Genomic DNA, 26982 nt, shown 5'->3' with positions numbered 1-26982 from the left:
ATCGCCAGATTCACCAGGGTTAAAATGAAAGAGAAAATACTAAGGGCAGCCAGAGAGAAAGGTCAGATTACCCACAAAGGGAAGCCTATCAGACTCACAGCAGATCTCTCAGTAGAAACCTTACAAGCCAGAAGAGAGTGGGGGCCAATATTCAACATCCTTAAAGAAAAGAAATTTTGCGGCTGGGCGTGGTGGCTCAAGCCTGTAATCCCAGCACTTTGGGAGGCCAAGGCGGGTGGATCACGAGGTCGAGAAATCGAGACCATCCTGGTCAACATGGTGAAACCCTGTCTCTACTAAAAATACAAAAAATTAGCTGGGCATGGTGGCACGTGCCTGTAATCCCAGCTACTCAGGAGGCTGAGGCAGGAGAATTGCCTGAACCCAGGAGGCGGAGGTTGCGGTGAGCCGAGATCGCGCCATTGCACTCCAGCCTGGGTAACAAGAGCGAAACTCCGTCTCAAAAAAAAAAAAAAAAAAATTAGCTGGGCATGGTGGTGCGTGCTTGTAATCCCAGCTACTCCGGAGGCTGAGGCAGGAGAATTGCCTGAAGCTAGGAGGCAGAGGTTGCAGTGAGCCGAGATCGCGCCATTGCACTCCAGCCTGGGTAACAAGAGCGAAACTCCATCTCAAAAAAAAAAGGAACTTTCAACCCAGAATTTTACATCCAGCCAAACTAAGCTTCAAAAGCAAAGGAAAAATAAAATTTTTCATGAACAAGCAAACACTCAGAGATTTCATCACCACCAGGCCTGCTTTACAAGAGCTTCTGAAAGAACCACTACACATAGAAACGAACAACCAGTACCAGCCTTTCTAAAAAATACCAAAAAATAAAGAGCATCAACATAATCAAGAATTTACATCAACTAATGGGCAAAACAGCCAGCTAACATTAAATGCCAGTATTAAACTCACATATATTATTATTAATTCTAAATTTAAATCAACTAAATTCCCCAATCCAAAGACACAGACAGGCAAAAAAAAAAAAGCCAAGACCCAATCAGTGTGCTGCATCCAGATCCATCTCACATGCAAGGATACACAAAGACTCAAAACAAAGGGATGAAGAAAGATTTACCAACCAAATGGAGAGCAAAAATAAATAAATAGCAGGAGAGGCCGTTTTTGCTGATAAAATAGACTTTAAAGCAATAAAGATCAAAAGAAGCAAAGAAGGATATTACATAATGATAAAAGGATCAATGTAACAAGAAGAGCTAAAGATCCTAAATATATACGCACCCAATACAGGAACACCCAGATATATAAGACTTATAAAGAGACTTAGATTCCCACACAATAATAGTGGGAGACTTCAACATCAGTATTAGACAGATCAATGAGACAGAAAGTTAACAACGATATCCAGGACTTAAACTCAGATCTGGAATAAGTAGACTTAATAAGCATTTATAGAACTCTCCACTTTAAATACACAAAATATACACCCTTATCACATCACACCTACTTACAGGTTTAAATGAAATATTGGTTGGCTGCTTGTTAGTTATTTTCTTTCCTCATTTTTTTTATGTCTCTATTATTAAGCATAATTATAGGCATACCCATTTTTAGACTGCATTCTAGCCCGGGCAATAAAGCAACACCCCTGTTCTCTCTCCCTCTTCCTCTTCCCCTTTCTTCCTCTCCTTCATTCTTTTTTTTTTTTTTGAGACGGAGTTTCGCTGTTGTTACCCAGGCTGGAGTGCAATGGCGCGATCTCGGCTCACCGCAACCTCCGCCTCCTGGGTTCAGGCAATTCTCCTGCCTCAGCCTCCTGAGTAGCTGGGATTACAGGCATGTGCCACCATGCCCAGCTAATTTTTTGTATTTTTAGTAGAGACGGGGTTTCACCATGTTGACCAGGATGGTCTCGATCTCTTGACCTCGTGATCCACCCACCTCGGCCTCCCAAAGTGCTGGGATTACAGGCTTGAGCCACCGCGCCCGGCCCTTGGAATCATTTCTTCATAGGATTTTGTGGCTGGGTGCAGTGGCTCACGCCTGTAATCCCAGCACTTTGGGAGGCCAAAGCAGGTGGACCACGAGGTCAGGAGTTTGAAACCAGCCTGGCCAACATAGTGAAACCCCATCTCTACTAAAAATACAAAAATTAGCTAGGAGTGGTGGTGCACACCTGTAGTCACAGTTACTAGGGAGGTTGAGGTAGGAGAATCGCTTGAACCCAAGAGGCACAAGTTGCATTGTGCAGAGATTGCACTACTGCACTCCAGCTTGGGAGGCAGAGCGAGACTGCTTCTTAAAAATAATAAAATAAGGCCGGGCGCAGTGGCTCAAGCCTGTAATCCCAGCACTTTGGGAGGCCGAGGCGGGTGGATCACAAGGTCGAGAGATCGAGACCAACCTGGTCAACATGGTGAAACCCCGTCTCTACTAAAAATACAAAAAATTAGCTGGGCATGGTGGTGCGTGCCTATAATCCCAGCTACTCAGGAGGCTGAGGCAGGAGAATTGCCTGAACCCAGGAGGCAGAGGTTGCGGTGAACCGAGATCGCGCCATTGCACTCCAACCTGGGTAACAAGAGCGAAACTCCGTCTCAAAAAAAATAAATAAATAAAATAAAATAAAATAAAATAAAGGGAGTTTTGTAACTTTTCACTGGGAAATGATATTTAGAGAACACTAGGTGGGCACCTCAGGCATATATATACATATGTATTATATATTACAGGCATGTATATATATATGATTTATATATATATAAGATTACAGGCATGTGTGTGTGTATATATATACACACACACACACACACACACAAGCATACATACATACATATATATATGTTTATATATATCTACGTATATTTTTAGAAAGCGTCTTCCAGACTGGAGTGCAGTGGTGCATTCTTGGCTCACTGCAGCCTCCACCTCCCAGGTTTAAGCAATTCTCCCACCTCAGCCTCCTGAGTAGCTGTGATTATAGGCACACAACACTATGCCCAGCTAGTTTTTGCATTTTTAAAGTAGAGACAGGGTTTCTCTATGTTGGCTAGGCTTGTCTCAAACTCCTGACCTCAGGTGATCCACCCTCCTTGGCCTCCCAAAGTGCTGGGATTGCAGGCGTGAGCCACCGCACCCAGCCTAATTAGTTCTTATAAACCTCTTTAGTCAACAAAATTAGGAAATACATTTTCTGTTTGAAAGAGAAAACGCAGGCTGGGCGCGGTGGCTCAACCCTGTAATCCCAGCACTTTGGGAGGCCGAGGCGGGTGGATCACAAGGTCGAGAGATGGAGACCAACCTGGTCAACATGGTGAAACCCCATCTCTACTAAAAATACAAAAAATTAGCTGGGCATGGTGGCACATGCCTGTAATCCCAGCTACTCAGGAGGCTGAGGCAGGAGAATTGCCTGAACCCAGGAGGCGGAGGTTGCGGTGAGCCGAGATCGCGCCATTGCACTCCAGCCTGGGTAACAAGAGCGAATCTCCGTCTCAAAAAAAAAAAAAAAAAAAATTACACTGCAGTATGTGGTAAGTGCTTAGTTCAGATGGAAAATTTGTGGGTGGGAGAGATGAACAGAAACAAGTTTCAACTGAGAGCATTCAAATTTGGTACTGTTCGTGGTTTCAGGACTCACTGGGAGGGTGTGTGTGTGTGTGTGTGTGTGTGTGTGTGTGTGTGTGTGTGAATATCAGGCTGAGCACAGTGGCTCAAAGCCTGTAATCTCACGGACAGATCACTTGAGGTCAGGAGTTTGACAATAGCCTGGCCAACATGGTGAAATGCTATCTCTACTAAAAACTAGCTGGATATGGTGGCGTGTGCCTGCAGTCCTAGCTACCTGGGAGGCTGAGGTGGGAGAATTGCTTGAACTCAGAAGGTGGAGGTTGCAGCAAGCCGAGATCACACCATTGCACTCCAACCTGGGCAACAAAGCAAGATCCTGTCTCAAAAAAGAAAAACAAAACAAAACAAAAATAAATAAAATAGCAATAGCAATGTTATCAACACTAGGATTATTATTATTATTATTATTTTTTGAGACGGAGTTTCGCTCTTGTTACCCAGGCTAGAGTGCAATGGCACGATCTCGGCTCACCGCAACCTCCATCTCCTGGGTTCAGACAATTCTCCCGCCTCAGCCTCCTGAGTAGCTGGGATTACAGGCACGCGCCACCATGCCCAGCTAATTTTTTGTATTTTTAGTAGAGACGGGGTTTCACCATGTTGACCAGGATGCTCTCGATCTCTCGACCTCATGATCCACCCGCCTCGGCCTCGCAAAGTGCTGGGATTACAGGCTTGAGCCACCGCGCCCGGCCAACACTAGGATTATTTACAACCATTTCAGATTCCTTTGCTGTTCTTTTTGTTCTCAGGATATAACCTATAAGGAATATACAAGCCAGGCACAGTGGCTCATGCCCGTAACCCCAGCACTTTGAGAGGCTGAGGCAGGTGGATTGCCTGAGGTCAAGAGTTCAAGACCAGCCTGGCCAATATGGTGAAACCCCATCCCTACAAAAATAGAAAAGTTAGCCGGCATGACGGCAGATGCCTGCTATCCCAGCTACTCAGGAGCCGAAGCAGGAGAATCACTTGAACCCGGGATGTGGAGGTTGCAGTGAGCTGAGATTGCACCATTGCACTCCAACCGACTCTGTCTCAAAAAAAAAAAAAAAAAAAAAAAAGGAATATATAGACATTACTCTATGGTTTCTGCTTTGTTTTTTGAATGCAGTCTCATTCTGTTGCCCAGGCTGGAGTGCAATGGTGCGATCACAGCTCACTGCAATCTCCGCCATCCGGGTTCAAGTGATTCTCATGCCTCAGCCTCCCGAGTAGCTGGGATTACAGGCATGTGCCACCATGCCTGGCTAATTTTTGTATTTTAGTAGAGACAGGGTTTCACCATGTTGGCCAGGCCAGTCTTGAACTCCCAACCTCAGGTGATCCACCCACCTTGGCCTCCCAAAGTGCTGGGATTACAGGCATGAGCCACCACATCCGGCTTTTTTTTTTCTAGACAGAGTTTATTCCTGTCACCCAGGCTGGAGTGCAGTGGCTCAATCATGTCTCACTGTAGCCTTGACCTCTGGGGCTCAAGCAATCCTCCTGCCTTGGCCTCCTGAGTAGCTGGGATAGTTAACAGTGGAGGATGTCCAGGTTCTTGGAGTCTTGAACAAAGAATTGGACAAAAGACACAAACAAAGCAAGAAAAGAATGAAGGGATTTATTGAAAATGAAAGTACACTCCACAGTGTGAAAGCGGCCCAAGCATAGGGCCTCAAGGGCTCCGTTACAGAATTTTTGGGAGTTTAAATATCCCCTAGAGGATTCCACTGGTTACCTCCAGTACACCATATCTAAATGGAGAGGATGAGCTAAAGTTGACGAAGTTATTTACAGTGTACACCCTATGGAAAGGATATTTCCTCTCATAGCCAAAGCGTGAATCGGCCTTATGTTCCCTGCCTCCAGACCCTATTTTCCTGCCTCAGGACTACAGGGATGTGCTAATGTGCCCCGCTAATTTTTGTATTTTTGGTAGCGTAGGGGTTTCACCATGTTCCCCAGGCTGTTCTTGAACTCCTAAACTCAAGGAATCCACCCACCTCAGCCTCCCAAAGTGCTGGGATTACAGGCATGAGCCATTGTGCCTGGCTGAGACTCTATCTAAAATATATAAATAAATATATGAAATCCACTGACAAGGATTGTCTTTTTTCTTTTCTTTCTTTTTTTTTTTTTTTTTTTTGAGACAGAGTCTCTCTCTGTCACTCAGGTGGCGTCACAGCAACCTCTGCCTGCTGCGTTCAGGTGATTCTCCCACCTCAGCCTCCCGAGTAGCTGGGATTACAGGCACCCACCGCCACATCCAGCTAATTTTTGGTTTTTGTTTTTTGTTTTTTTGAGACAGAGTCTTGCTCTGTCGCCAGGCTGGAGTGCAATGGCGCAATCTCGGCTCACTGCAACTTCCGCCTCCTGGGTTCAAGCGATTCTCCTGCCTCAGCCTCCCGAGTTACTGGGACCACAGGCGCGTGCCCCCATGCCTGGCTGATCTTTGTATTTTCAGTAGAGACAGGGTTTCACCATGTTGCCCAGGATGGTCTCAATTTCTTGACCTCGTGATCCGCCCACCTTGGCCTCCCACAGTGCTGGGATTACAGGCGTGAGCCACCGCGCCCGGCTAATTTTTGTTTTTATGAGACGGAGTTTCACCATTTTGGCCAGACTGGTGTCAAACTCCTGACCTCAGGTGATCCACCTGCCTCGGCCTGCCACAGTGCTGGGGTTACAGGCATGAGTCACCATACCCTGCTGAGGATTGCCTTTTTTAAAAAAGAAAGAGAGACTTTATTCTAATGAACAGTTTGCAAACCACAGAGATGGAGCCTTCAATGAAAACAAAGATGCCTTACCAGAGAACAAAGAGGGGGACTGTCTTTTATAGAGAAAGTTCTGCCCAGGTTCTCACTATGGTCCACTTACATAAATGAGGGATGCAATCTTGTCTGGTTCTGACTGACTGATGCTTGTTGAGTTCTGATTGGTCGATACAGGCCACAGTCTATTGATTAGGTCCACATCTTAGTCTGTGTTGCTCTAAAAGAATGCCTAAGACTGCATGATTTGTAAAGAACAGAGGGTTATTAGGCTCACAGTTCTGCAGGCTGTACAGAAAGCATGGCACCAGCACCTGCCTCTGATGAAGGCCTCAGGAAGCTTCCACTCACAGCAAAAGATGAAGGGGAACAGGCTTGTACGTGGAGAGAGAAGAGGCAAGAGAGAGAGGAGGAGGTGCATGCTCTTACCGACAGTCAGTTCTCTTAGGAGCTAAGAGTGAGCGCTCCCTCCCTCCTACAAGAACAGCACGAAGCTATTCATGAAGGATCCCCCTCCATCACCCAGCCACCTCCCATAAGGCCCCACCTCCAACATAGGGGATCAAACTTCAACCTGAGACTTGGTGGAACCAAACAAACCATATCCAAGCAATTAGCAGTTCAGGAGGTGAAATGGGATTTTCCAGCAGCCGTTATTTCAGGCAGGATGAAGAACAGACAGTGATGACCGTCCAAATGTTACATGAGCGCATGGGTTTCTGGGAATGCAGGATACATGGGTAACCTAGAGCCAGCAAATGGCTGCTTGGCTCTATTTTGAATTCAGGCCCAGTTGGCCACTCAGGATCCATCTTGAAGGACTGGCTGGTTCAGGGTTCACATGTCCATCTCTTATTGACCAAAAAACTGGCCCATAGGACATTAGTCCCCCTGCCCTTCTTGACCACACAAGGGTAGGCACTAGGCAGGTCCATGGTGTCTCCTGCTCCAGTAGCAATAGGGAAGCTCCAGGGCGGGAGTCTGAAGCCTGTAGTGTACGTGCAAGTGACGTGCTGTTGTATTGGGTCTGTGCAAGCTGGTCACCACGGGGGTCACCAGGCAGAATCCATCTAACTAGAACTGGTCACCACAGAAGTGGCTGGGGTGCAACAAGTGACCAAGGGCCTTGAAGAGTCCGTAAGATTGCAGAGATCTCAAGTGAAATGTAAGAGGTGTTGGATGCATTTCCTTCCTTGCACTGCTCACTCCCTCCTGTTATATGCAGTCCCATACTATTGTATGGACTCTCCACTACTGTAGGAACAAAATGCCCTCATTCCTTCCCAGAGGGCCGGTAGGAGTCCAAACACTCATAACAATCCCCTTTGATGTAGTAGCCACCAACACTCTCTTAAGTAAAGACTTAAGGTGAGCTAGCTGGTGAAACAAAGCTTTCTGCAGCTGCAGCTGGTCCCAAGGCTGTAAGTGGTTATCCTCAGCTCCCTCCTTCATTACTCATTTAGCATTTCCCTCACCCTTGGCTAGTACTTTGATTGGCCTGAATGCTTTTCCAGTCTGCCCAATCTAGACTTTTATTTCTGAAGGATCTCAGCCTTTAATTACCTTACCTTGTTGGGCTGTGGTCATTGCAATTGCTTGTTTTCTATCACTGGGTGTGGAGGTGCCAAAAGATGTCCCAGTGAGTCCCCTGGGCTCCAGACACACTCCTGACTCTGTGGTGTGTAACGGCAACCCTGGCCCCTCATTGTAAATAGGGGGATTGCCCTGCTGTTCTGACAACCCCTCCACTCACAGGTTTGTGGCATGGGTGTCCAAAGTGTCCAGATGGTCATTGCAGCAAGCAGTTCAATGGAACCCACACTATGTCTCCTGGGAAACATGCCCCCCGCCCACAACCAGGCAGAGGCTAAGATTGTAGGGACAACTTAAATGCAAATGGGTGTTTTTTTGTTTTGTTTTGTTTTGTTTTTTGAGACGGAGTTTCGGTCTTGTTACCCAGGCTGGAGTGCAATGGCGTGATCTCGGCTCACCGCAACCTCTGCCTCCTGGGTTCAGGCAATTCTCCTGCCTCAGCCTCCTGAGTAACTGGGGTTACAGGCACGCGCCACCATGCCCAGCTAATTTTTGGTATTTTTAGTAGCGACGGGGTTTCATCATGTTGACCAGGATGGTCTTGATCTCTTGACCTCGTGATCCACCCACCCGCGTAGGCCTCCCAAAGTGCTGGGATTACAGGCGTGAGCCACCGCACCCGGCTTGTTTTTTTTTTTTTTGAGACGGAGTTTTGCTCTTGTTACCCAGGCTGGAGTGCAATGGCACAACCTCGGCTCACCGCAACCTCCGCCTCCTGGGTTCAGGCAATTCTCCTGCCTCAGCCTCCTGAGTAGCTGGGATTACAGGCACGCGCCACCATGCCCAGCTAATTTTTTACACCTTTAGTAGAGACGGGGTTTCACCATGTTGACCAGGATGGTCTCGATCTCTTGACCTCGTGATCCACCCGCCTCGGCCTCCCAAAGTGCTGGGATTACAGGCATCAGCCACCGTGCCCGGCTTGTTTTGTTTTTAAGACCAAGTCTTACTCTATTGTCCAAGTTGGAGTGCAATGGTACAATATCTGCCCACTGCAACCTCCGCCTCCCGGGTTCAAGAGAGTCTCATGTCTCAGCCTCCCAAGTAGCTGAGACTACAGGTGCACACCACCAGGCCAGGCTAATTTTTGTATTTTTAGTAGAGACAGAGTTTCACCACATTGGCCAGGCTGATCTTGAACTCCTGACCTCGTGATCCACCTGCCTCGGCCTCTCAACGTGCAGGGATTACAGGCATAAGCCACTACACCTGGCTGCAAATGGGTTATTTAAACCATCTGTAAGTAGGTCTCTTGCTTTTCCTCCCTTTCCCATTCTGCCAGCTCAGGTGTTATTTAAACTTGTTCACAGTTTACATATCATGCAATTTTTTTACAGATTTTGTTTTAAGAGCAATAAAATATTTCTGCCTTCAAATCACTTGTTATCAGCATTTCTTAGCCCAACACTTCTTTTATCTTCTGATTTGAGATGCTCTAATTAAATCCCATCTCTTTGTATCTCACAGGCAGTGGCTTTATCTCCCAATTTAGTGTCCTTGCCGTTATGTTGGGTACCAGCCCCAATGCTGTACGTGAGTGCCCTTAGTCCCAGCGGTGACAAGGTACTGAGAAAAAGAAATAAAGACAGAGACACAAGAGTAGAATTTACAGCAGGGGTCCAAGGGACCAACGCAAGTGTGGGAACTGCCTTGGCTGCGAGCTCTGGGCTCCAAACACTTTTATTATGTGCATAATCTCACTGATCTTCTGGTAGTGGAAGTGGGAGGGTAAAGGGGCAGGTAAGATAGCTGGCTGGGGGAAGCACTTGAGATCCTTCTAAGATATGCTAACCTAGTACTCTGAGTTTATCACCGATTGTTATCAGGGTGCAGCTACAACTATAGCAGATGAGGAGCCACCCAGTCTGACCACACCCAGTACATCAAGGAGCTTTTCTCTCTCGAGCATTGAGGACATAGAGCAATTAAAACCACTCCACGCTGGGCACGGTGGCTCAAGCCTGTAATCCCAGCACTTTGGGAGGCCGAGGCGGGTGGATCACAAGGTCAAGAGATCGAGACCATCCTGGTCAACATGGTGAAACCCCCGTCTCTACTAAAAATACAAAAAAGTAGCTGGGCATGGTGGCACATGCCTGTAATCCAAGCTACTCAGGAGGCTGAGGCAGGAGAATTGCCTGAACCCAGGAGGCGGAGGTTGCGGTGAGCCGAGATCGCGCCATTGCACTCCAGCCTGGGTAACAAGAGTGAAACTCCGTCTCAAAAAAATAAAATAAAATAAAATAAAATAAAATAAAATAAAACCACTCCACATAGGTGGGGCGCAGTGGCTCATGCCTGTAATCCAAGCACTTTGGGAGGCCGAGGCGGGCGGATCACGAGGTCAAGAGATCAAGACCATCCTGGTCAACATGGTGAAACCCCGTCTCTACTAAAAATATAAAAATTAGCTGGGCATGGTGGCACGTGCCTGTAATCCCAGCTCGTGAGGCTGAGGCAGGAGAATTGCTTGAACCCAGGAGGTGGAGGTTGCGGTGAGCTGAGATCACGCCATTGCACTCCAGCCTGGGTAACAAGAGCTCAACTCCGTCTCAAAAAAAAAAAAAAAAAAAAAAAACACTCCACATTCCAAGAACCTAGACAGAGTCTGAGGCATTCCATGACCTCTGACCTGCAAGACTTCTCTAGTCCTTGCCAGCTTCCATCCGCAAAGACCCTCCCGGATCTTGTGAGCATAGGTCACCACTGTTCTCAGATATTTTTGCATCAGCCCTCTTTACGAGACCCTCGTGCAGTCTCCATGTTGAGAAGGCATTCGTGGGACCAAAGCGGTATTGCCTGTTTTGCAGCCACCCTGCGGTTCTCCCCAGCGTCACTGCGCTCTCAGATGGTCCTTACATTAGGCCTCTTGCTGCTGCTTGATCTCTGATTAACTGCACCAATAATATAGTTTAGTTCCGTGTATAAATTTCAGTATACTCTGAGCCAAACAAGCTTATAATTATTTAGCTAGAATTAACATAGGTCTCCCCTTCTAGTCCAGGTATCATCAAAACATAGAATTTACAAAATTAAAAATAATAAAGAAGAAAAAAAGGCCGGGCGCGGTGGCTCAAGCCTGTAATCCCAGCACTTTGGGAGGCCGAGGTGGGTGGATCACAAGGTCAAGAGATCGAGGCCATCCTGGTCAGCATGGTGAAACCCCGTCTCTACTAAAAATACAAAACATTAGCTGGGCATGGTGGCGTGTGCCTGTAATCCCAGCTACTCAAGAGGCTGAGGCAGGAGAATTGCCTGAACCCAGGAGGCGGAGGTTGTGGTGAGCCGAGATTGCGCCATTGCACTCCAGCCTGGGTAACAAGAGTGAAACTCCGTCTCAAAAAAATAAAATAAAGTAAAATAAAATAAAATAAAATAAAACCACTCCACATAGGCGGGGCGAGGTGGCTCACGCCTGTAATCCAAGCACTTTGGGAGGCCGAGGCAGGCGGATCATGAGGTCAAGAGATCAAGACCATCCTGGTCAACATGGTAAAACCAAGGCCGGGCGCGGTGGCTCAAGCCTGTAATCCCAGCACTTTGGGAGGCCGAGGCGGGTGGATCATGAGGTCAAGAGATCGAGACCATCCTGGTCAACATGGTGAAACCCCGTCTCTACTAAAAATACAAAAAATTAGCTGGGCATGGTGGTGCGTGCCTGTAATCCCAGCTACTCAGGAGGCTGAGGCAGGAGAATTGCCTGAACCCAGGAGGCGGAGGTTGCGGTGAGCCGAGATCGTGCCATTGCACTCCAGCCTGGGTAACAAGAGCGAAACTCCGTCTCAAAAAAAAAAAAACATGGTAAAACCCCGTCTCTACTAAAAATATAAAAATTAGCTGGGCGTGGTGGCGCGTGCCTGTAATCCCAGCTCGTGAGGCTGAGGCAGGAGAATTGCTTGAACCCAGGAGGTGGAGGTTGCGGTGAGCTGAGATTGCGCCATTGCACTCCAGCCTGGGTAACAAGAGCGAAACTCCGTCTCAAAAAAAAAAAAAAAAAAAAAGAAAAGAAAAAGAGAAAAAAAACCACACAGCTCTCCCCCTAACCATCTTGATCCACAGTGTTACTCTTGTGAGTCCACCCATGTTCCTAGGCTCTTGCTCTAAGGAGCTAGCCTGGGCCAAATATTTAGAGACCTTGTACCCCGTGTGCAACCCAGTTCTAGGCACTGGGGATTCAGTGGTGGCCAAAGCCAGCTTGGTTTCTATAACCCTTATATATCCAGAGTGAGGAGGTACAATAAACAGGTAAACAAGATAATGCTGTGTAATAAATGCTTTGAGGAAAACACAACATGTTTAGGTCTTCTGTGAGAATGCATTATTCTCATGCTGAGATCTGAATGTCAAAAGGTGCCAATCATGTGAGGACTCAAGGAAAGAGGGTCCTGCGGATGTAAAGTCCTTAATGTGTGAATAGGAATAATGAGGTTAAGGCTTGAGAGAAATGACTTGGCACTAACGAGGTCAGAGAAGCCATGGGGGCCAGCCACAGGGAATTTTAGGTCACAGTAAAGAGCTTGGATTCTATTCAAAGGGCAATGGGAAGCCAATAGAGGGTTTTAAGCAGGAGCATGATAGGATCTGATTTACTTATTATTATTATTATTATTTTCGAGACAGAGTCTTGCTCTGTTGGCAGGCGCCAGGCTGGAGTGCAGTGGCACAATCTCAGCTCACCACAACCTCTGCCTCCTGGGTTCAAGCAATTCTCCTGCCTCAGCCTCCCGAGTAGCTGGGACTACAGGTTCGTGCCACCACACCCAGCTAATTTTTGTATTTTTAGTAGAGACGGGGTTTCACCATGTTGGCCAGGATGGTCTTGATCTCTTGACCTGGTGATCCACCTGCCTCGGCCTCCCAAAGTGCTGGGATTACAGGCTTGAGCCACTGTGCCCGGCCTACTTACTATTTTTTATAGACACAGGGGTCTTGCTGTGTTGCCCAGGCTGGTCTCCTGGTCTTAAGCAATCCTCTTGCCCTGGGTGGAATTTTTAATACACTTTGAATTAAAATGTAAACAGGGTGTGGTGCTGCAGGCCTGTTAGCCCCAGTTACTCCAAAGGCTGAGGCATGAAGATTGCTTGAGCTCTGGAGTATGAGAACAGCCTGGGCAACATGGCGAAACCCCATCTCTACAAAAAATACAAGAATTAGCCTGCTGTGAGCAATCCCATTACTAGGTATATACCCAAAGGAATATAAATCATTCTATTATAAAGAAACATGCACATGTATTTCATTGCAGTACTATTTACAATAGCAAAGATGTGGAACCAACCCAAATGCCCTTCAATGACCCAGTGGATAAAGAAAATGTGGCACATATACGCCATGATACTATACAGCCATAAAAAAAAGAATGAGCCGGGCACGGTGGCTCAAGCCTGTAATCCCAGCACTTTGGGAGGCCTAGGCGGGTGGATCACGAGGTCGAGAGATCGAGACCATCCTGGTCAACATGGTGAAACCCCGTCTCTACTAAAAATACAAAAAATTAGTTGGGCATGGTGGCACGTGCCTGTAATCCCAGCTACTCAGGAGGCTGAGGCTGGAGAATTGCCTGAACCCAGGAGGCGGAGGCTGCGGTGAGCTGAAATGGCACCATTGCACTCCAGCCTGGGTAACAAGAGCGAAACTCCGTCTCAAAAAAAAAAAAAAAAAAAATGAATGAGATCATGTCCTTTGCAGGGACATGGATGAAGCTGGAAGCCATCATCCTCAGCAAACTCACCCAGGAAGAGAAAACCAAACACCAAATGTTCTCATTCGTAAGTGGGAGTTGAACAATAGACAACACATAGGCACAGGGAGGGGAACAACACGTACCGGGGCTTGTCCAGAGGTTGGGGGAAAGGGGAGGGAGAGCATTAGGACAAATACCTAATGCATTCGGGGCTTAAACCTAGATGACAGGTTGATAGGTGCAGCAAACCACCATGGAACATGTATACCTATGTAACAAACCGGCACATTCTGCACATATATCCCAGAACATAAACTAAACTAGAATAAATAATAAAAGAATTAAGCCAGGCATGATGGTTTAATGCCTGTAATCCCAGCACTTTGGGAGGCAGAGGTGGATGGAGCATCTGAGGTCAGCAGTTTGAGACCAGCCTGGCGAGCATGGCGAAAACCTGTCTCTCTACTCAAAATACATAAGTTAGCCGGGTGTGGAGGCAGACATCTGTAATCCCAGCTATTTGGGAGGCTGAGGCAGGAGAATCACTTGAACTTGGGAGGCAGAGGTTGCAGTGAGCCAAGATCGCCACATTGCACTCCAGCTGGGCAACAAGAGCCAAACTCTGTCTCAAAAAAAAAAAAAAAAAATTAGCCTAGTGTAGTGGTGTGTGCCTGTAGTCTAGTCCAGCTACTTGGGAGGCTGAGGTGGGAGGATCACTTGCACCCTGGACATGAAGGTTGCAGTGAGCCATGATCATGCCACTATACTCCAGCCTGGGCAACAGAGAGAGCCCCCCCCCACCCCAGAAAAGAAAAAAAAAAAACGGAAGGAAGGAAGGAAAAACTCGTGCTCTGAGCATTTAACAGCCCTTGAGGTCCTTCTAAGACATGGTAAACTAGTACCCTGAGTTTATCACTGATTGCTGTCAGAGAGGGACGGAAGGAAGGAAGTGAAGGGAAGGGAAGGGAAAGGAAGGGAGGGGAGGGAGGGAGGAAGAAAGGAAGAAAGGAAAGGGAAAAAAAAGAAAAAAAAAAAAAGAAGGCCAGGCACGGTGTCTGACGCCTGTAATCCCAGCACTTTGGGTAGCCGAGGCAGGTGGATCACCTGAGGTCAGGGTCTTAAGACCAGCCTGGCTAACCTGGAGAAACCCATCTTTACTAAAAATACAAAAATTAGCTGGGCTTGGTGGCACATGCCTGTAATCCCAGCTACTCGGGAGGCTGAGGCAGGAGAATCACTTGAACCTGGGAGGCGTGAGCCACCGTGACCGGCCTATCATTTTTATTATTTTATTTTATTATTTATTTATTTATTTTTGAGACGGAGTCTCGCTCTGCCGCTCAGGCTGGAGCGCAGTGGCTGATCTGCGCCCACTGCAACCTCCGCCTCCCAGACTCAAGGGATTCTCCTGCCTCAGCCTCCTGAGTAGCTGGGATTACAGGCATGCGCCACCACCCCCAGCTAATTTTTGTATTTTTAGTAGAAACGGGGTTTTGCCAAGTTGGCCAGGCCGGTTTTGAACTACTGAGCTCAGGTGATCCACCCGCCTTGGCCACCCAAAGTGCTGGGATTACCAGGGTCAGCCACCGTGCAGGGCTGACACCATTTTTAAATGGACATATTTCACATGCAGATCCAAATTTGCAGCATTGGTTGTTGTTGTTGTTGTTTTTCAAATCAGCACTTTTTTGTTTGTTTGTTTTGTTTTTTTGTTTTTGTTTTTGTTTTTTTTTTGAGACGGAGTTTTGCTCTTCTTACCCAGGCTGGAGTGCAATGGCGTGATCTCGGCTCACCTCAACCTCCGCCTCCTGGGTTCAGGCAATTCTCCTGCCTCAGCCTCCTGAGTAGCTGGGATTACAGGCACACGCCACCATGTCCAGCTAATTTTTGTATTTTTAGTAGAGACGGTGTTTTACCATGTTGACCAGGATGGTCTCGATCTCTTGACCTCGTGATCCACCCGCCTCGGCCTCCCAAAGTGCTGGGATTACAGGCTTGAGCCACCGCGCCCGGCTTGTTTGTTTTTTAGGGTGTACAATGTGATGTTTTTTCACGACGTTGTGGTTTGTGCAGACCTGGTAAGACCTGATGCAGGCCTGAACGAAGTAGCCAGAATTTCATGTACGCGTCGCAGAACCAGCTTTCAAAGCCTTTTCTGTCTCACCGGATCAACCCTGCAAGGGTACGAGAGTGGGATTCCACAGATGGGGACTACACCAGACAGCGGGGCGCAGGTGGCCGAGAGACTTGCTGGGAATCACACAGGTCCTCGGTGGAAAAGTGTGTACCAGACCCAGGCCTCTCTGGAAGGTGGGCAGGGGAGGTGGACGGCGGGAGAATTGGAAATGAAAACGAAATCTAAAGAGAGAGGGCGGACTAAAAATACAAAAAAAAAAAAAAAAAAGTAAGAAAGAAAAAAGAAAAAACAAGACAAAACAAACAAAAAAATAAGATAGATGGCGGACTAGAAGGGCAAGAGACGTGCAGAGGAAGACAGAGATTGACAGGTGGTGATAGTGCAGCGTAAACTCATCAGGACTGCCTCGAGAAGGAGCAGGGGCAGCACGCCAGGGGCGGAATGCCATTCGGGACGTTCCGGAGCTTCTCGAGGCACATTCGGGCCCTCTCGGCTCTGCGAGACTGCGCGGGAATCTTAGGAATCTTTCCTCGCTTGAATGGGAAAGACTACTCGTACCGACAATCCCTCGGCACTTTCCGTAAGTGTTCGGGATAGTCCCGAGCGTGGCGCCCTCTGGCGGCGGCCTGGGGTGGAGGCGGGGCGGGGCGGTTAATGGGCCAGCTCGCGCCGACGCAGTTGCGCGCCGGCAGCCATTCAGACCGGATGTAGTTGTGGCTGAGGTCAGTTCCGGCGGGTGACGGTGCGGACGGGTCAGGAGCGTAGAGGCGGCGGCAAAATGGCGGCGCCTGAGGAGCGGGATCTAACCCAGGAGCAGACAGAGAAGCTGCTGCAGTTTCAGGTAGCAGCGAGTACTCGGTGCAGCAAATGCCTCCGCGGGATGGGGAGTGGGCCCCTAGAGGAGTTCAGAACCCTCCTCAGATTGGGCTCAGATCCTTCTCAGACCAGCAGGCCGGCCCCCTCCCCCCAGACTCCAACTGCCCCGATTCCCCCGGCCCCCGAGCCTCTGTTGGTCCCCAGCCTTCCAGCCATCGCTGCGGCCAGACCCGCCTCGTCTGTGCCCGTGTGCCCTCAGCGTGTCAGCTTCCCAGGTTTCCCTTAGCGGCGCCAGCTCTCAACCATCCTTCCCAGCCCTGTTACCCGTCGGACCCTCTCCGCCCAACGAGTCTGTATCTGCCGGACATGCTTAATCCCCACCGCGGAGTTGGCGTCAGTTCGGGTCTCTGGAAAACCTTCTGCCAGCAGCATCCCATGCCATTTCCACACATGTTTCCTGGGGCCGCTTGGATACCAGGTTTCGTGTTGGGGGTTCCGGTCAGGGAGGGGGCACCTACACACAGACCTGGTCCCCGCCCTAAAGGTGTGGGAGGACACCGAGTGAGGAAACAATGCAAGATGATAAGTGTCGTCAGTGGCTTCTGACGGGATTGATTACTTGGGGCTTATTCCTGGACTCCTGTGCTTGACTATGCTTGAAGAGGGTGGTCACTTGCAGGAATGTTCTGTTAATACAGGTTAAGAACATTTGCCACTAATCACTTAACCCTGAGCTGGAGAATGGTTGGAGGAGACCAATAGCGTGGGTAGCCTTGGCACCTTGTTACCAGTTTCCTTATCTCTGAGAGGACTGTCTTAAAAATATCTACCCCCTGAGGATGTTCTGGAGATGTAGTGAACATATGGGTGTCAGGAGGGCTTTGTAGACTGTAGAATGCCCCCTGATAGTGTTTCTGCTATTAATTTGACTTAGGACAGACCTAAAGTTATTGATACACTTATTTCCTTATATAAAATCTGTAAATATTCATTTATTCAGCTGTATTTATGAAGAACCTTAGTGCTAAGCGCTGCTAGGTAGAATCCCACTTACTATTTCAGATGTAAGTACTTTGTAAACACTTAGCATACATAACCTCATTTCATACAACAACCCTAATGAGGTTCATACTGTTACAGTCTCTGATTTACAGATGAAGAGTATCAGAACTAAGAAATAACATGCTGGCCGGGCGCGGTGGCTCAAGCCTGTAATCCCAGCACTTTGGGAGGCCGAGGCGGGTGGATCACGAAGTCAAGAGATCAAGACCATCCTGGTCAGCAAGGTGAAACCTCGTCTCTACTAAAAATACAAAAAGTTAGCTGGGCATGGTGGTGCGTGCCTGTAATCCCAGCTACTCAGGAGGCTGAGACAGGAGAATTGCCTGAACCCAGGAGGCGGAGGTTGCAGTGAGCCGAGATCGCGCCATTGCACTCCAGCCTGGATAACAAGAGCGAAACTCCGCCTCAAAAAAAAAAAAAAAAAAAAAGAGAAATAACATGCTTAGGTTGCACAGCTAGAAAGTGGTGGTGTCAGATTTAAAGCTATGTCCATCTTCCAGAACACTTCCCAGGCTTCTGACTTCTGTGTTGTACAACTTATATGTCAGTATACAGTTGAGTGTGCAGTGCAAACGTTGAGATAATATTTTCTAGCGAGTTCCCACTTTTCTGCAATTTCTTTAATTCACTATAGTAAATTCCACTTCACTATAATAAATTTTGAAGTGGTTATTTTTTTCCCCTCTTAAATTGAACAGTGGCTTGGAAGTGTATAAATGGAAAAATGCTGTCATAGATGCAATTGATGTTTGATTGGAATTTTTGGTAGAGAAATTGAATTGATGACACAGCAAATTATAATTAAAGAATGAGTAAACAGCAGAACAACCATCTTACACTTCCAGGTAGACCACCAATTTCAGAGTATTGTTTAACTTCGGCTGACCATTTTACCCCTTATATCTCTTCAGAGGTAAGCTAACATATTGTTTAACTGCAGTGAAGTAATATGAGTTATAAATTATTGTATATTCAGTCTTACACTGGAAGAACATGAATATGAATTGTATTACAGCATTTCTGGAGTAAAGTGCATAGGAACCTCCATTTTATCTTCTGTGGGCATCTATGTTAGAAGAGAGCTGGGTAGCAGGTTCCAGTTGTATTAAGATTGCTTTACTAAATCAGATTTATTGAGGGAAATGCATCTTTTTTTTTTTTGAGATGGAGTTTTTGCTCTGTTGCCAGGCTGGAGTGCAGTGGCGCGATCTTGGCCCACTGCAACCTTCGACTGCCTGATTCAAGCTATTCTCCTGCCTCAGCCTCCGGAGTAGCTGGGATTACAGGCGCCTGCCACCACACCCGGCTAATTTTTTATTTTTAGTAGAGACAGGGTTTCACCATGTTGGCTAGGCTGGTCTTGATCTCCTGACCTCGTGATCCTCCTGCAGAGGCCTCCCGAAGTTCTGGGATTACAGGTGTGAGCCATCATGCTTGGCCTAAACCTTTTAATACAACACTGTAAAGGGTTAATCTTATTCATTTTAATAATGAAGAAACAAGTTCTGAGAGGTCAAATAACTTGCACAAGCAGTAAGTGGTAGAGATTTGGAAATTCATATCCACAGCCATCTTATGTATAACTTAATGGAGAAGTAAAGTACACACATGAATAATGAATGTATATACTTATTTATTTATTTGAGACAACGTATCTCTGTTGCTCAGGCTGAAGTGCAGTGGTGTGATCATAGTTCATTGCAACCTCAAACTCCTGAGCTCAAGTGATCCTCCAACCTTAGCCTCCTAAGTGGCTAGGACTAGAAGTGCCTGGCTAAGTTTTGTTTCTTTGCTTTTGAGACTGAGTCTTGCTTGCTCTGTCTCCCGTTGTGGAGTGCAGTGGCACAATCTCGGCTCACTGCAACCTCTGCCTCCCGGGTTCAAGCAATTCTCCTGCCTCAGCCTCCCGAGTACCTGGGATTATGGGCACCTGCCACCATGCCTGGCTAATTTTTGTATTTTTAGTAGAGATGAGGTTTCCCCATGTTCCAGGCTGGTTTCGTACTCCTGACTTCAGGTGATGTACCTGCCTCGGCCTCCCAAAGTGCTGGGTAATTTTTTTTTATTTTTTTATTTTTGAGACGGGGCTAGCTCTGTTGCCTAGGCTAGAGAGCAGTGGCATGATCATGGCTGACTGCAGTCTTAATCTCTCAGGCTCAAGCTGAGCCTTCCAGCTCAGCCTCTTGAATAGCTCGGTCTACAGGCTTGTGTTACCATGCCTGGAAAATTATTATTATTATTATTATTATTTGTAGAAATAAAGTCTCCCTATGTTGCCCAGGCTGGTCTTGAACTCCTATGCTCAAGCAGTTCTCCTGCCTCAGCCTCCCAAAGTGCTGGCATGAACCACTATGCCCAGCCATAATGTTGTATTTAAAAGAGTGCTGTGGGAGCTTAGGGAAGACCAAGAGTAGTCGTGAGGGGAGAAGGATGGTTTAGCAGTTTACATTTATTAAGTATCTACTATGCCTTAGGCATAGTGTTAATGTATAACTATTATGCTTAATCCTTACAGCAGTTTATATAAAGCACCAAAGGTGGTATTTGTAAGGAAACATATCTGTTAATGTATTTGCTTGAGGTGATTAAGCTGTTAGGTCACAGAATTCCAGTGAGTCTAGATCTGGACTTGAAGGCTGAGCTCTTACCATACCTTGCTGCTTTGAAAGAGGAATAGAATTTCAACAGGTGTTGGGCAGAAGAATATTCAAAGCTGAAGAAATAGTTTACACACAGTAGGGAGATGGGAAAGTGAAGTGTCTGTGGTAATGAACTGAAGAGAATTGAGTGGAAAATAAGACTAGAAAGGTAGATTAGAGCCAGATATTGGAGGCCTTTCAAAACTGTTCACAATGGTTTAAACTTTAATCTGCAGATAAGGGGAGCCATCAAAGGATTTTTCAACTAGGGTAGGTTTGAGGTTTGCTTCACTAACAGTATGGAACTTGTCTTTGGAAACTCCACAGGGGTCAGGACGGAACAGGATGGCACTCCTAGGAGATGGTTCTCTTTCTTTCTTTTTTTAAATGTAGCTTTTCTTTTTTGGGGGGTGGGGGGTGGGTCTCGCTATGTTGCCCAGGCTGCAGTGCAGTGGCTATTCACAGGCGTGATCCCACTACTGATCAGCACGGGAGTTCTGACCTGCTCCGTTTCTGTCCTGGGCCGGTTCAGCCCTCCTTAGGCAACCTGGTGGTCTCCCGCTCCCAGGAGGTCACCATATTGATGCCGAACTTAGTGTAGACACCCGATCGGCATAGCGCACTACAGCCCAGAACTCCTGGGCTCAAGCAGACCTCCCACCTCAGCCTCCTGAGTAGCTGGGACTACAGGCATGCACCACCACGCCCGGGAAGATGGTTCTCAATATGTTTCCTCACTTGGTGTATTGAAATTAGTGAAAGTAAAATATTTTAGAAATCTCAGGTTTCCTGTGTTTCACTTTTTTTGTGACGTGATTTGGTTAGAACTTAAGGCATTTTATTTAATACCATGTTTCTCAGCCCGTTTGATTTCTTCTAAGATTTTTCTCTAGTTCTCCACTTCTGTTTATTTTGGAACCAGTTGAATATGAATAACTATTGCAGGCAGTTGTTTTAAGCTATTTCAAATGGGAAAGAATAAGAACATAGGTTTCAAGGGGAGCTAATGCAGGTATGTGGAAGGTTACTTTTACTGGGGTTCATTTTCCCAAATTTCCAAATATAGCAGACTCTCCTAGTGCCTTGGTTTACTGCCCCGGGTTACTGTTTGAACAACTGGAGAAGGATGGCATGGACAGAGAGAAGGGGGAGCTAAGGGAGCTGTGCACGTCAGCAGAGGAAGAAATGATCCCTTTTCTGCTTGTAACGGAGGAAGAAATTTATGACCCTCATCCTTTTAAATGATAACCTGTACTCTGGGCTATAGAATCAAATTTATAGCTCATTTTGAAAATCTTTCTTTTAGCTTCTTCACCTGTTACCTAAAGGAAAAAAAAAAAAAAGTAGTGCTTTCTGTTCGTGTATTTTAAACAGAACATACAGTGGTTCGTTTGAGAGTTTTGGGGTTTTTTTTTGCCAGAGAATGTGGCACTGCCAGGAAAATAAGAGGTTTGAAAATCCAGGCAAACACGACTTAACTTTTCAACAGCTTCTGGTGAGTTCTGCGATCTTGAACTGGTTCTCGCTTCTTTGAACCTCTTTCATTTGCTATATAATGGAGATACCGGCCCCTCATGGTGGCTCATGCCTGTAATCCCAGCACTTTTGGAGGCCGAGATGGGTGAATCACGAGCTCAGGAGTTCCAACACCAGCCTGGCCAACATGATGAAATCCCGTCTCTACTAAAAATACAAAAATATTAGCCAAGCGTGGTGTCAGGCACCTGAAATCCCAGCTACTCAGGAGGCTAAGTCAGGAGAATCATTTGAACCCGGAAGGTGGGGTTTGCAGTGAGCCAAGACCATACCACTGCACTCCAGCCTGGGCAACAGAGTGAGACTCTATCAAAAAAAAAAAAAAAAAAAGATGGAGATGCTATTACCTAATTCACAGCATTCTCTTTATTTTTTACTTTAAAAAATCTAGTAGGCTGGGTGTGGTGGCTCATGCCTGTAATCCCAGCACTTTGGGAGGCCAAGGAAAGCAGATCACTTGTGGCCAGGAGTCTAACTAGCCTGACCAACATGGCAAATCCCCTTCTCTACTAATAATATAAAAATTAGCCAGGCCTAGTGGCACGGACCTGTAATCCCAGCTACTCGGGAGGCTGAGGCAGGAGAATCGCTTGAACCCTGGAGGTGGAAGTTGCAGTGAGTTGAGATCATGCCGCTGCACTCCAGCCTAGGTGACAGAGTGAGACTCTGTCTCAAAAATAAATAAAATACGGGCCGGGCGCGGTGGCTCAAGCCTGTAATCCCAGCACTTTGGGAGGCCGAGGCGGGTGGATCACGAGGTCGAGAGATCGAGACCATCCTGGTCAACATGGTGAAACCCCATCTCTACTAAAAGTACAAAAAAATTAGCTGGGCATGGTGGCACGTGCCTGTAATCCCAGCTACTCAGGAGGCTGAGGCAGGAGAATTGCCTGAACCCAGGAGGCGGAGGTTGCGGTGAGCCGAGATCGTGCCATTGCACTCCAGCCTGGGTAACAAGAGCAAAACTCCGTCTCAAAAAAAAAAAATAAAATAAATAAATAAATAAATAAATAAATAAAATACAAAAAAAGTTAGCCATGTTTGGTGGCACAGGCCTGTAATCCCATCTGTTCAGGAGCCTGAGGCACAGGAATCATTTGAACCTAGTAGGCAGAGGTTCCAGTTAGCCAAGATCACACCACTGTGCTATATCTAACCTGGAGAACAGAGACAGACTCTGTATCAAAAAAAAAAAAAAAAAAAAAAAAAAAAAATCTAATATTACCTGCTTGTGGCAAGTTAGCAACATGCAATTGTATTTTTAAAAGTAATGAAATCTTATTTTAGTCCCCCATTATAATTCAAGGTTTGTTGTTTATCTTTGTGTATTTTTGTCATCTTCTGCATATACAGATCTGCAAACGCTTAATGTGGAAGCTCTCTTAACCTTAACCGTCACTTGACTGATTAATTGGAACAGATATCCTCCTTTTCCTAAACTCTACTCTGTAATATCCTCAAGCGTTTCTGCTCTCACCAGTTGAGTTGTATTCCTGAAAAGAGGTAGTTATGTTTGCTCCCAAACTAGTGTGTGCTAGTTATGTTTGTCATGTACATTTAATTAAATACTGCATAAATCAATAAAATACCAGTGCAAAAAGAGTTTTTATTCATATGAAAACTAAATTACAAGCTTTAGATGGGCTCTATCCAGGCAAATTGCTGAAAAAAATTGTTGTTCATTTAGGTGTGGGCAAGTTAACTGTAAATGAGTTTGGGAAAAATCATTGAGATACAAGATTATGCACTTACTGTTTGGCAAGTGTTAAAGGTTGCACTCCACTTAAAAAAATCAAATCAGTGTGGGTTATGCTAAAAAAAAATCCCAGCCTGGGTAACATGGTGAAACCTCATCTCTACTAAAGCTACAACAAAAATTAGCTGGACATGGTGGCGCATGCCTGTGGGCCTGTGATCCCAGCTCCTTGCGAGGCTGGGGTGGGAGGATTACCTTAGCCCAGCGGGTAGAGGCTGCAGTGGCCCGTGATTGCACCAGTTCACTACAGCCTGGGTGACAGAGTGAGACACTGTCTCCAAAAAAAGTAAAAAATAGCTGGTGCAGTGGCGCACACCTGTAATCCCAGCACTTCGAGAGGCTGAGGTAGGCGGATCACCTGAGGCCAGGAGTTTGAGACCAGCCTGGCCAACATGATGAAACCCCATCTCTATGAAAATACAAAAATTAGCTGGGCATGGTGGTGTGCATCTGTAATCCCAGCTACTCAGGAGGTTAATCTTAGCTACTCAAGGAGGTTGAGGCAAGAGAATCACTTGAACCCAGAAGGCGGAGGTTACAGTGAGCGGAGGTGACACCCCTGACCTTCAGCCTGGGTGACAGAGCGAGACTCCCTCTCAAAAAACTAAAAATAAAAGATATAAAAGATCCAAGGAGTAACAGTGGATCTTTTCCCTAAAGAAAAGGATAGGCTTTTTATCAAAAGATTGCTGTGTAAATGTGAATATTTGATGTTAAAATGAAATATTTACATAATGTGTAGAAGTTTACATGTGATGGAATCTGGCTATATTGCCAGGCTGGAGTGCAGTGGCATGATCTTGGCTCACTACAACCTCCACCTCCTGGGTTCAAGCAGTTCTCCTGCCTCAGCCTCCCTAGTAGCTGGAACTACAGGCGTGCCACCATGCCCAGCTAATTTTTGTGTTTTTAGTAGAGGTAGTGTTTCACCATGTTAGCCAGGATGGTCTTGATTTCCTGAGCTCGTGATCTACCTGCGTTGACCTTCCAAAGTGGTAGGGTTCTAGGCATGAGCCACTGCAGCTGGCCTATATAGAATATTTTTATAACTCACTTTCACTTCAGTTAATTGATCAGTTATGGTTCCATTCTCATTGGGTAAGAGAACTTCTGTCTTTGTCTCATAGACTCTGCATAGCATAGTAAGTAGTAATGAAGACCAGCTGGATTTGTTTTTGCTTGTTTGTTTGTTTAAGACAGAGTTTCAGGCCAGGCGCGGTGGCTCAAGCCTATAATCCCAGCACTTTGGGAGGCCGAGGCGGGTGGATCACGAAGTTGAGAGATCGAGACCATCCTGGTCAACATGGTGAAACCCCGTCTCTACTAAAAATACAAAAAATTAGGTGGGCATGGTGGCGCGTGCCTGTAATCCCAGCTACTCAGGAGGCTGAGGCAGGAGAATTGCCTGAACCCAGGAGGCGGAGGTTGCGGTGAGCCGAGATGGCGCCATTGCACTCCAGCCTGGGTAATGAAAGCAAAAACTCCGTCTCAAAAAAAAAAAAAAAAAAAAAAAAGACAGAGTTTTGCTCTTGTTGCTCAGGCTGGAGTGCAATGGCATGATCTTGGCTTACTGGACCTCCACTTCCTCCTGGGTTCAAGTGATTCTCCTGCCTCAGCCTCTCAAGTAGCTGGGATTACAGGTGTGTACCACCATGCTCAGCTAATTTTTGTATTTTTAGTAGCAATGGGGTTTCACTATGTTGGCCAGGCTCATCTTGAATTCCTGACCTTAGGTGATCTGCCCACCTTAGCCTCCCAAAGTGCTAGAATAACAGGCATGAGCCACCGTGCCTGGCCCAAAATACATTTTTTTTTTTTTTTTTTTTTTGAGACGGAGTGTCGCTCTTGTTATCCAGGCTGGAGTGCAATGGCACGATCTCGGCTCACCGCAACCTCCGCCTCCTGGGTTCAAGCAATTCTCCTGCCTCAGCCTCCCGAGCTGGGATTACAGGCAGACGCCACCACGCTAATTTTTTGTATTTTTAGTAGAGACAGGGTTTCACCATGTTGACCAGGATGGTCTCGATCTCTTGACCTCATGATCCGCCCACCTCGGCCTCCCAAAGTGCTGGGATTACAGGCCTGAGCCACTGTGCCTGGCCCAAAATACTTTTTTTTTTTTTTTTTTTTTGAGATGGAGTTTCGCTCTTGTTACCCAGGCTGGAGTGCAATGGCACTATCTCCGCTCACCACAACCTCTACCTCCTGGGTTCAGGCAATTCTCCTGCCTCAGCCTCCTGGGTAGCTGGGATTACAGGCACATGCCACCACGCCCAGCTAATTTTTTGTATTTTTAGTAGAGACGGGGTTTCACCATGTTGAGCAGGATGGTCTCGATCTCTCGACCTCGTGATCCACCTGCCTCGGCCTCCCAAAGTGCTGGGATTACAGGCTTGAGCCACCGTGCCTGGCCCCAAAACATTTTTTTTTTTTTTTTTTTTTTTTGAGACGGAGTTTTGCTCTTGTTACCCAGGCTAGAGTGCAATGGCGCGATCTCGGCTCACCGCAACCTCCGCCTCCTGGGTTCAGGCAATTCTCCTGCCTCAGCCTCCTGAGTAGCTGGGATTACAGGCACGCGCCACCATGCCCAGCTAATTTTTTGTATTTTTAGTAGAGACGGGGTTTCACCATGTTGACCAGGATGGTCTCGATCTCTCGACCTCGTGATCCACCCGCCTCGGCCTCCCAAAGTGCTGGGATTACAGGCTTGAGCCACCGCGCCCGGCCGACATTTTTTAAACTAAAGGAAACAGCTCAATTAAAAGGTAGACAAAAGATTAGAGCAAACAACTCACCAATGAAGATATACAGATGGCATGTAAGCATATGAAAAGTTGCTCAAATCTTTAAGGATTTGAGGTCCTTAAGGGATTGCAAATTAAAACAACAATGAAATACCACCACAGACACCTATAGAATGCCTAAAATCCAAAATACAGCACCATGTACTGACAAGCATGTGGAACAACAGAAACTCATTGCTGGTGGGAATGCAAAATGGTGCAGCTACTTTGGGACATAGTCTTATGTACAGTCCAGCATGTTATATTCCTAGGCATTTATCTAAATGAATTGAAAATGTATATCACACAGAAACCTGCACACAAATATAGCAGGTTTATTCATAATTGGCAAAACTTGGAAGCAACCAAAATGTCTTTCATTAGGTTAGTTGATAAATTGTGGTACATCCATGCAATGGAATATTATTGAGCATAAAATAAAAGTATTAAGACCTGAAACGACATGGAGGAACCTTAAAAGCATATTGTCAAGTGAAAGAAGCCAGTCTGAAAAGGCCAGTTTCAACTATGTGACATTCTGGAAATGGTAGAACTGTAGAGAGTGCAAAGATGAGTGGTTGTCAGGGATGGGGTTGGGGGAAAGGAAGAATAGATGGATCA

General features: G+C 46.6%; 1 protein-coding gene across 2 annotated transcripts in view; it reads left to right on the top strand.

The window, feature by feature from the left end:
• Window positions 1–16491: 16491 nt before the first annotated feature.
• Window positions 16492–26982, top strand: part of FAF2 (Fas associated factor family member 2) — a 66836-nt gene continuing 56345 nt past the window's right edge. The window contains exon 1 of one of the 2 annotated variants that reach the window (XM_039460492.2): window positions 16492–16610. In XM_039460492.2, coding sequence (XP_039316426.1) covers window positions 16548–16610 — 63 coding nt within the window. In that variant the 5' untranslated portion in view covers window positions 16492–16547. The other variant, XM_074390458.1, reaches the window with a different exon arrangement.

Source organism: Saimiri boliviensis, chromosome 20 (assembly GCF_048565385.1).
Source record: "Saimiri boliviensis isolate mSaiBol1 chromosome 20, mSaiBol1.pri, whole genome shotgun sequence".
Classification (NCBI taxonomy): domain Eukaryota; kingdom Metazoa; phylum Chordata; class Mammalia; order Primates; family Cebidae; genus Saimiri; species Saimiri boliviensis.
The sequence above is the reverse complement of the archived record's forward strand: the minus strand, read 5'-3'. Positions and strand labels throughout refer to the sequence as shown.